This window comes from Pteropus vampyrus, unplaced genomic scaffold (genome assembly GCF_000151845.1).
Source record: "Pteropus vampyrus isolate Shadow unplaced genomic scaffold, Pvam_2.0 Scaffold39, whole genome shotgun sequence".
Lineage (NCBI taxonomy): Eukaryota > Metazoa > Chordata > Mammalia > Chiroptera > Pteropodidae > Pteropus > Pteropus vampyrus.
This window is the reverse complement of record NW_011888820.1, coordinates 1,394,710-1,406,245: the sequence shown is the minus strand read 5'-3', so window position 1 is coordinate 1,406,245 and position 11,536 is coordinate 1,394,710. Positions and strand designations below refer to the sequence as shown.

At 36.9% G+C, this 11,536-nt stretch overlaps 1 protein-coding gene across 5 annotated transcripts in view; it reads left to right on the top strand.

The window, feature by feature from the left end:
* SEMA6A (semaphorin 6A) overlaps positions 1-11,536 on the top strand; it is a 121,668-nt gene that overhangs the window by 90,023 nt on the left and 20,109 nt on the right. For 4 of the 5 annotated variants that reach the window (XM_011358264.1, XM_011358265.2, XM_023529563.1 and 1 more), the window contains 3 exons: positions 1,088-1,146; positions 3,418-3,438; positions 8,626-8,790. In XM_011358264.1, the coding sequence (XP_011356566.1) occupies positions 1,088-1,146; positions 3,418-3,438; positions 8,626-8,790 (245 nt within the window). The remainder of the gene's footprint in view (positions 1-1,087; positions 1,147-3,417; positions 3,439-8,625; positions 8,791-11,536) is intronic. The other variant, XM_023529562.1, reaches the window with a different exon arrangement.

Below are 11,536 nucleotides of genomic sequence, written 5' to 3'. Positions count from 1 at the left end.
AATCTTTTTTTAAGTCAACATGAAAACCCCAAAATTGTTCCCTTAAGGATCTACATGCATATTTCTCAAAACATCTACATACATATTGCTCAAAATATGTGAAACTTTCCCTCGAAAGTAGCCTTCGGGACCTGATGAATATTGGCTTTCGTTACCACCAGAAATCTTTATCCTTTGAGGATGAATTTGATTTTTTAACAGCAAAATACATTGGAAAATATACATGTATGGATTAGTAGATTATTATATCAAGTGTGAATTGCAAAATAGTTTTACTATATGGCTCATAAATAAACTCTAAAGGCAGTTGCAAAATAGTAGTTTCACTTATGTTATGGGAAGAAATGCAAAACACTCCTTTGGATGATTCCACTGTGTTTACGTAAAAAATCAAAATAGATATTAAGATTAGTCTCATTCATGTCATACAGCTTATGTAGCCCAATCGTGACCTAGTGGACTTTAAAGAAAAGTGAGCATGTGGGGAGCAAAAGCTTAATACTCCTGAGGACTGGGCGTTGTGAACCAAATGTCTGAGTGGTCTCAGCAAAATGCACCACCGAATCCTCTCTTCATGGGCCCTACATATCCATGGGCCATTTGTACCTCTGAACACTTTGTTATATAAGTTATTACTAAGCAAAGGACTAGATAAATGTCTATGAAGGCAAGGGTTGGAGTGAACAAGAAAGTAGAAAGGAAGAGACTTATTATTTTTTAATTTATAGACTTTATTGCTTATATAACTGTGTATTTTAACATTTAAATGTTTTAAATGTTTAAGAAATGCTCAGGGAATCGGAGTAAAAAAAAAAAGATATAAATAATCCACAAACTAATTAACTTGTGAATGATATCTAAATTAACTTCATTACACCATGGCTTCTCTTTGGAAATTCACATAAGACTCATTTGCATCAACTTCAGAGATAAATTTTCAAGCTGTTATCTACTTATTTTTTTTGCACCTGCCACTCAATTTATCAAACTATGTTAGTTGTTTTAGTGAAACTTAAGGTTCATTCCATAATAATGACTCACATTATTGAATTTGTTACTATTTTTATCCTCTCTCCTTTTTTTAAAGCCTTACTTTTGAACAGGACATAGAGCGTGGCAATACAGATGGCCTCGGAGACTGTCACAGTAAGTAAAGCTTTTTATCCATGTTTATCTTTGGGCAAAGATGCTTTTATCAAATGGCCCAGAACCATTACCCTGCATGTGAAACTGAGTGCAGCTAGCACTAAAACATGCATAAATAACAGAAACCAACTTCTAAATATCAAATAAAGAAAATTATGTTTTAAAGCCAATGTTGTTGCTATAAATGCTGGCACTTATTTCATTATAATAATGCTGGAGAACAAAGTCACTCTAGAAGATATTAATTATAACAGAGCAGTAAGCTATAACAGCATTTCCATTAAAAAAAAAAACCCACGGTTTTGTTATTTTTAAAATGCGTTATTAAACTGTAATTTTTAGCCATATAATAAAAGGATTGAACATGGTTCTCTAGCTTTTTAATTAAATGGGACTATTTTATTCTTCTTGAACATATCAACTAACAATAGTAATTATTTTTTAATTTAGATTTATGTGTTATCATTTGCAGTAGAAAAAAATTTCAGAAATAACCAAGTACAAGGTGACTCAAAATAATCTTTTAATAAGAATTAACCTATGCTAATCTCAGAGTTCATTTCAAAAGTTATTAAATGGTAACATTTTAGTTAGAACTTTATGTAAAGGATCCTGGGCAAAATTCTGCCCAGTTGTCCTGTGATCTGATTAATAGCAATATTCTGAAAATGTTTTATTAATGCTAATTTAGAGAAAATCACCATACTCTTGGAAAATGTTTAGTTTGCAGTGTTTTAAATGTTATACATGATGAATTTCAAGAACCTTACATTCAAAATGGTACCCAAAAAAATAGCTCCTAAGGGAATAAAACTATATTACTTCTGATATTTGATTCTGTAATGAAAATCATGGCTATAATTCTATATAACTCTTTGGCTATGAGTACTGAAATCTCAGACTCTGAGGTGTCATTCTACTTTCTTCCTTATCTTTTTTTAAGATTAGATACAATCAAACGTAGAGGACTACAGGCAGCCTTATCTGCAAATTTTTTGCCATTTTTTTTTGTTTGTAAATATTATATATTGGCAAAAACTTATTATATGTTCATACCAGAATTTAACGAGTTAGGAAATCAGCATAGGAGATTGTCATTGCCAAAAGATCTGTTTTACTTTTGTGCAGCGAAACAATTTGATGTTTGATTCGTGGATTTTAATCGCATTTCATTAGGCTCCATTTTCAGGGAAACAGGTTTTGGTGTGCATGTGTTTGTGTGTGAGTGAACTTAACTGACTTCAGTGAATAATTTTCATCATCTGGTAATGTGAGCATCTGTAGAAAAATAAGGTGTCGATTTGGATTTATTAGATAAATATATGAAAAATGTGAAAACAATTGTTACTATCTCTATAAAGTGTCCATTACAACAGTAGGCTCACACCACACCTGTATCCCTGGCAGAGGAACTTAGGAAGCCTCTATCTAGCACAGGGGAGACCCTCACATCCCAAGCCAGTGATTTACTCTTTAATCTCAGCAGTCAGGCCTCTGTGGTTTTATGTGCTCCCTAATCTTGAATCCCATTCCTACTGAGGCACTTCTCAGAGCAGGAGGTAAGGCCGGCCCTCTGCTGCCCTTCCTAGTGGCTTTTCTGCTCTCTGTGCTCCTGCTGGAGCATGACCTACTTCTATTAGACATAGCTACTCACAAATAGATATTCAGAGATTTAGATAACCGGTATATAATGATTCTTTAACAGAATTTTAAGGGGAAATGACCCAGACACAGCACACACACACACACATGCACATTGCCTATATGTGTGTTATTATTTTTATTTTTGTTTTTAATTGCCCAACTAAAACTCCTGCTGAGTTCAGAACATTGTGATACTGGACAGTTCTTACAGCACGGTTGTAAGTATGAAATGAAAGAATGTAAAGTAAAAATTGCTTTATAAATGTGGATCAGATGTCATTTATTTTAGCTACATATACATTCCTATGCATAGCGTAGGGCTTAACTTTTCAGATTCACATATAATCGCATTTACCATTTCTTCTACTAACTCCTGCTTTTTCTCTGCCTCTTGGCAACAAAAACAGTGACTTTGAAGAAATTCGCTTAGGGAAGAGTTATGGGGATGTGAAAGTGGACCGGATATAAAGCATCTTATATTGCAAGGAGAAATTAAAAAGCACTTACTTAGTACTGGGGATCATATATCATTATAGTTCTGTATTAGTTCATTCCTACTTATAATGTAAGTCACACTAAGCAGAGTGTTAAGCATTAACTAACCTTTTCCTTGCTTTTGTCTTACAGATTCCTTCGTGGCATTGAATGGTAAGGAGATATTGCTCATAATTTAATACTGATAGAAATCTATTTGGGAAATCCTGTTTCACTAATCCTCTTTAGTATTTTCAAACCTTAGATTTCTTTTATAATTATTTTTGTATCCTCATTATTTTTTATAGACATTTCTACTCCTCTACCAGATCATGAAATGTCTTACAACACACTATATGGTCAGTTTTTGGATTTCTTTTTAATTCTTCAAGTCAGTCATCCTGTGGTAGTTCGTAGTTTTCATTCCTAAACATCATGGACCAGATTCTTTGTTACTTCAGGGCCTCAATTCACTAAAATTATTTATAGATTTATGATGCTTCAAAAATCACTCTACCTATATGGGACAATTGGCATGTGAGACTCGAGTCCTACATTTTAATCCACATAATGTGAATTATGCCAACCTTTAGAAATTTGGTAAATATGTTTAATGAGTTCTCAAGAGAGAAAGAACTGCTTTTGGACATAAGTATATCCAAGATAAAAGAAAAGAGCTCATAAGTAATTGGCCATAGCTCTTTAACTGATATAGAGTACCAGTCCCCAAATGCTGCTTCACAACAGTACTTCTTCAGCAGAAATGCTATACAGGGCGAAGATACCAAGTTCTTACTAGGCAAAACTTTCCAATATAGCATGAAATTAGCCATCAAAGTTTAAGTTCATAAAGAGTGAATATTTACACATATTTCCATTGAAATTTCTTCAGACTGTATACAAGGAAGAGTGACGCAGTGGAAATGATATACAAACAGGATTTATCCCATTGTTCCTGCTTTGAAATACACGGACACTATATTAAACAAAGCTATTAAGTCCATAAACAATATTCTGAGCTCTTTATAAGAAAAGCTGAAATGTAGTAGAAACATTCCATTTCTATTTCTCAAAGTTCCCCCATATGTTTATTAGGGTAAACTATGCATGTGCTTTTTAAAATATAATATGAAAAACATGAACGATAGCAAATTTAAGCTTCTGCATTACAATGAGGACGATGAGTTTCATTGAAACTCAGATATTTTATAGTTTTTGTGTTTAAGATGTATAACAGTAATAGTTCTAGGATCATCTTTAAATGTAGCAGTAGATAATGGAAGGGAGAAAATAAAAGAGAAAAGAAAGCAAGGTGGATTTAGGTTTCAAAGAAATAGTTCGGGATGGCTACAAATGTGTTTAATAGCTCTAAATGTGTTTAATAGCTCTTTCACTCCCTGTGTCTATTTAACATAAATAAAAAGCCTTTTTGAAAGTTCCAATAACTGTCTTATAAAAGAGAGCTGTACAGATATGGAAAACGATGCCAGGTTGCTCCTGATTGTCCCTCATGTGAAGTGAGTCAGCCTGGAATAGATGAGCCCAGAGAAGTCATCCACCTTTAACATTCTCTCATCTGTGACACAAACCAGAGTATTAAACACCAACAACAGGAAGAAAATTTTCTCAACAGGCAAATGTCATCTCGCTTAGCTTAACCCTTCAGAAAAAGAACCCTCTTAGCATCTGCTTTCCCCCAATATCATACTTAGCAATCATTTCCAATAATTGAATATTCTTTATCAAATATTGAGAAATTCGTATCTTGAATTTAATTGAACCAGCAACCTCCCCTGCATTCATCAGTTTGTACTAAGACCAATTTTAACTCCCAGGTAATTTCTCAAACAGAACAATTAAACCATTTGATGCTCTTTATGAACAAAAATCGTTCTTCAATCCATGGATCTCTTATTTCTTTTACAAAATTAAAGAACTTATTCATTCTTCTATATTAACATTTTAAGGGATAATAATGCCCCTTCGCCTTGAGCTCATGATCAGAGGTTTCTGTGATAAAACTAAAGAAGAATTTGATTATTCCTTAACTGATGATCCTGTCCATTTCAGGCTAAATCTATCCAGTATAAAGTGGTTAGATGATCAACTGACCATCAAAATGAGGGCTGGTCCCCACAATACTTAGAAAAATACACAAGACTTTCTTTTCACAAACTGCTGAAGTTGCGCTTATTTTGGAGTTAATAAACATAGAATAGATTGAGTTAATTCATTCAGCAAGTATTTGTTGAGTGCATACTATGTCCCAGGCACTCAGCTAAATGCTGTATTTGTACCACCAAATCGATTTTTTATGAGAATGGATGTATACTAGGAAGCTAATCCCAAAGTATAAAGTGCGCCCACTGTTTCTAGCAGTGTCCCTAGAATGTTTCCATAAAAAGTTAACTGGGTAAGTGCAGGATCATAGAGTAAACCACAAAACCACAGCAGCCTAACTCAGAAAAGGAGATCATTTCAATAAACCATGCAAACTCTGTTTCACAAAAACTTTGCACAAGACTAGTTACATAAGCAGGAACCCCTTTTTAGTGAATTGGACCCTGGTTATTTTCCTTCTTCTACTCTTGTATTGATATGTCTCTCTTTTGTGTCTAATTGGCTACAATCATTGTTAATAGGTTATAGTAGCTTGAAGGGTCTCTAACATCTGGAATCACAAAGATTTGTAGATATAGAGAAACTATATGATGCATATGAAAGTTAACTGTTACAATCTATCTCTTTGTATAGTATAAGAATAATATATCATAATCTCCACTGATTAAAATATGACTTCCCAAATTGTATTAACAAGACCAAATTATAGGTTTGAATTCTACTGACATGTAATACTATATCCACAAGTGATTGCCTATTTTTGCAACATTATTTTGGTTATGAAGTCTCTTAGAGAATGCACAAAAATAATATAGCCTGTAGAATCAGATTCTAAGAAGGAATAAAGTGATTTCTTTTTAATATTTTTTTAAAGTTTGGAGAGGTAATACTCATACACCTCTTTGAATTCAAACTAAGGACTATTGCTAAACGGTGCTTTTACATGGTGGTTCTAAAGTTTTTGAGAGTCAGGTATTGCTTTCTCTGACTATTTGATTCACCTGTGACATGCGTTGCCTTAACCTCAAGCACAAGTATAAAAGATTACAAACCTCATGCTGTTCTATTTTTTTTCTTTTGAGTACATCAGATGCATGGTTTCTCTAGATTTACATATAGAAAATGGAGATGTGGTGGGTATTAGACTAACACTTTAGCAGTAGGAAGGAGCTGATTTCTCACATTTGTGTAAAACATTTTCCTACCTAACTACCATCTGGTCCACATTAATTTCCTCTCATAGCCATAGCTTTCCATTACCAATGAGTTTTCCATGTATTTGCAACATATGGTCCAGCAACTCTTTCTACAGAGAATGTGTCCCTTAGGCACATATTTCCCCTAGATTACGGTATTAAGAAATGTTCTCCCTAAACCGTACTTATGGCATTATCATAAAATTGCCCCTTGAACACAGTTAAATTGAAAGTGCTCAAAATGCATATCAATTCAAGTAAAAGAAATTTTTGCTACTTGGAGAGGCCTTTATTTTCCACTTTCTCCCTTTCTAACTCCCGACAAAGCTAATTCTAATTGTTTGCTTATGCTGGGTGCTAAATTCTCTCTCAGGTTGACCATATATTTCATTAGAGAAGTGTTGAATTCAAGAGTAGAAAATACAGGCTATATTTTAGACCACAATATAAGCAAGAAGGAAGTAAAAATAATTCTGTATTCCCAAGTTAATTCTCCTACCCCTGTTTTTTTATCAGTATTATGAGATTAGACATGAAATTCAGAAATATAAAAACAAAAGGTCTTGATGCAACCATTCTTGAGTTTTAAATGAACATGATTTTAGATATTGGACATGAACCAGACTATTTTCAACAAAGTGGATGTTTGAAACTGTGTGGGAGCCAAACAAGTACTACACAGAAAGTAGCCTCTTAAATGTTACCAAAGTTTTGTGGGAGCATTTAAGTGTGGTGCTTCCATAGAAATCATTACAGTTTAGATAAGCCACTTAGCTGACTTGCTTTTCCTTGCATATATATTTGAATATATATTCAAATGCATTGATCATTATAATCTTTTTACTAGTGGCATTTTCTTTATCACATGTGTGATGATCGCAGCCCAATGCTGAAGCCACCTGTGAATCTGTCCTACTTTCTACCAAAGACATCAGTTACACATTCACAGTAGTTGCCCTGATATCTTTCTAAAAATTACTCGAGAGGTTGCTATAGGTAAGATAGTTTAATAAACCAAAGACTCTACTTGAAAATCACAGAGCAGGTATATATTATTTCTACCATAGAGAATAGGTAGTGAGCTTCTTTAAATAACTGTGACAGTTTAGATCAAAGCACCTGATATGACCTGCATTTAACCTTGTGGAATGATGGAAAGAATGCTTAGGAATGTATTCACGGGAAATGTCCAGTTTCTGCCATAACTTCCAATCTAGCCATTCTTCCGATCTTATCCTATCATAGGCTACTCTGCATCTCAAAAACCAGTTCCTTTCTAATCTGAATAATATCAGTCGGTGTGGCCTCAAAAACAGCCTCTCACAAGTATGAGTCATGAAACCATGAAACTAACTTTGTTGGAATAAGACACAAAAGATATAGCCAAAACAACATGGAGCAGTTGTAGCCTCTATTCCAGTGAAAAGGAGACGGGAACATATCCCTTCAGAAAGCAGTCACTTATCCCAGAAAGAGGAATGCCTGTGAAGTGGAACTGAAGCTGAAAACTAGACACATCTTCCATGAGAAAGGCTCAGGACAGCTGAGTTGTTTGTGATGGGGGAGAGGCCCCTCTGCTATCATAAACCTCCCCCATCAGTCACAATAGTATTCCCAGCTTAGACACATTCTGCCTTTAGTGCTGCTATGGGAATATCAAAGAAGGACACTAGTATTTCTTGAGCACCTACCATGTGTCAGACACTGCTAGGTACTTTTACCATTATGTCACTTTATCCTCCGAACGCTGGGAGGTAAGTGGCATCATCCCCATTTTTTGCACAAGGAAAATCAAGGCCTACAGAGGTTAAATGATTCCCCGAGGCTCACTCAACAAAAAGCAGAGATTGGATCTGGCCCTTCATCCTCCAACTACAAGTTCAAGGGGCTTTCTGCTGAACTCTACCCCCGAGCCTTGTTATTTCTAGGCCAATCTCCTTTCAGTCTTACAGGCAGCTCGAATGTCCCACCTCCAGGCCTCTGAGCAAAGGGAATGTGGGTGTCTCCGGTGATGTTTCCCTAACTGTATTTGTGATGAAAACAGGGCACTCCAGTTCCCTCTTGCCCAGCACCACCACGTCAGATTCGGCGGCTCAAGAGGGGTATGAGTCTAGGGGAGGAATGCTGGACTGGAAGGATTTGCTCGATTCACCTGACAGCACAGACTCTTTGGGGGCAGTGTCTTCCCATAATCACCAAGACAAGAAGGGTAAGGCCTTGGAATTGCCTCTTCCTCTGGGGGGAGAGGGAGGGAAAAGTAGGGAGGACTGTGTAACTGCTTCCAGCTGAATCATTGCAATATTTAAGGAACTTCCAACACCCTGTGATTGAAACCATCTCAAAAAAGACTGCAATCCAAACCTCTGTGCTAGGCTTGATCCTAGATCATTGCCCAACTAAAGAGAAACCACATAAAACAAATAACACAGCCTCAAAGCTTCCTCCATCCGAAAGAGGTGTGGCTTGGCCCAAAGCAGATGCTGGCTCCTGCGATCCCTTTCTACTCCTCTTAGCTCGTACTGCGTTTTTGGGGTCTGCATTTCCCACCATAATGGAATGGAATGCAGTGTGGGCTTTGGCAAGTGCATATAATCAAAGTAAAGGCCCATTTAATCAGTGAATGGAGAAATAGCAGGGCATAGTCTTTTCTGCCTGGGTAGCATCTCACTCTCGCATGGTGCTGAATTTGAATAGAGCCGTGGTCCTAAGACATACTGTAATTGCCCCGAGGGGACAACAGCTAAAACAAAATTATGTTATTTAATCAAACAGAATTGCTATGCACTTAAAACCGAAAGGAAGCTGCCCTAAATGAGAGCGACTCTGTGAACTGTCCTAAATTCTCACTTGCTTTCTTTGCTCAACTAGAGACAGGAAATGTCATCCCTTTTTTTGCCATTTGCTGCTTCTGGTAACACATCCTACTTTAGTTGCAGCTGCAATCAAAGGGGCCTTTGCTTGTCCAAAAAACAGTCTTGTAAATCAAAGACTGAAAAGCCCAGTTATGTTGCGAGCTGTTTCCCCCCATTCAGAATTGTTTACTTCTATATGTTTTCAAGAGTTTCATCCAAGCTGGGGTTTGAGTCTTGAGGGCACACCAGCCATAGTGACCCTTGGAAGACAATCTCTAACACATCCTCCCTCAGGGTTTTCTGTATACATATCTCTACCTTTACTCTTAAAGTTTTCCCGGGAGAATGTTTTCGAGGGAGACTCACATGCTAAATTTCCATCCTCTTTTTTGAATCTCATTTCCTGAGAGCGCCGCACACTCTGCTGCCCTATGTGCCAAACTGTGAAGACGAAGCCCTTTTAACCTGTTCTTGAGCACATCCCCTTGATTTTTATTATTGCTTTGAAACTCCTTATCAATATGCTCTGCCTCAAATCTTTTTTTAAAGTAGTTTTTGTCTCAGCAGCCTCTTTAAATTGGAAGGATCCTCGCTCTTTCCATCCTGAGAAAGCACCAGGCCAATTTGTGATGGGACAGAACTATCACAACAGGCTATAATCCCAAGCATGAGCCTTTATCTGTCATGTGTGGCTCCAGACCACAGATGTGTTAGTCTTGGCCAAGTTCTCAAGAAGAGACAACTCAGTAAAATCAATTTGTGTTTGCCCACTGCAACTTTCTGAAAATTCAAACAGCCTTTCCAGTAAAGCATTAAATATGTCAACCAAATATCTAGCCATTGGTTACAATCATTTTCTCTTCACTTTACTGAGACAGGTGGCTGAATTTTCTCCAATTGTTAACTCCCCCAAGGGATGGAGGTTATCAAAGAGTCCAATTAACACTTTGACATCATTTTAAAATCCGGTATTGTTCATTCTCTTGGGTCTTATTATGAATATTGACAAAGCTGGAAGCAGTCTACAAATTGTCAAACAATGGTGGCAGAGGTGACTGCATGGGTGTTTAACATGATCACTGTTCTTGTGCTATTAACTCCTTGCCTTGCCCTGTCAAATTTGAGTTTGATTTTTAAGAATTATGTATTTGATGGGGCAATGACAATGAGATGTTATGCAAAAAATTTTTAAAGATGTAGCTTAATGTTCCTTTCACCATGATTTTTATGATTTTAATTTCTACTTTGCTCTGAATTATTTTCAATGATCATGATTTATTTTGATCTTTTGTTTTGCCAAGCACTGTGTGGTATGACTTGGTGATGGCGTTATTCTGTTGGAACAGTCTTGTTTCCTTTCTGACTCATTATGATGTCCCTCAACTTGACCCAATCTGTGATCCTTTTGCTTCTCTTCTTTTCATTCCCTGATGTGGATGCCTTAATGATGTCACATCCGTGTGTGCAGCATCTCCTGGGATGCGAGAGTTTCGTGGGTTTTCTGAGGGCCTCTGGCAGGTGTTCTTTTCACTGGGTCGATTATCCCATGAGAATGTGACATTTGTGTGTGCCAGCTTTAGGAGCTAAATATACTCTGGAATTGTTTCTGAAATACCGCACATTTCCCCCGCTAAGCAGAAAATGTGTCTGCTGACCAGCTAGCTGAGGAGGAGTCAAGTGTCCAATGCCCTTTTCATTTTGGCCACTGGAAAAAAGTCCAGGGAGCAAACAAGCCCACAGCTCTGCTCTGAAGATACGCTGAACCACTGGGCCGGTGTCTTCTCTGTCCCACCTCATCCTCCCCAAAATTCTGCATTTCCAGAGTATGTTTGGCTTGCCTTTTTCCTTCTTTTCCTTTCTGTGTCATTCATCTTGATTTAATCCTGTGCGTCCTTCACATCTGTAAAAGCGCTGTTCCCAACCTTGCAATCTAACCCCCTTCTGCTACCATTGTTCTTAGCCTCCCCCTTTCAAAATAATAGACCCAGGCCCTCTGCCCCTCTGTGGAATGTTCCAAGGCTCTTTCCTTCTACACTGTGAGTAGCATTCGGATGCTGTATGTATATATAGTCATACTAACAAAGCGTGAGAAGAGACCTGAGA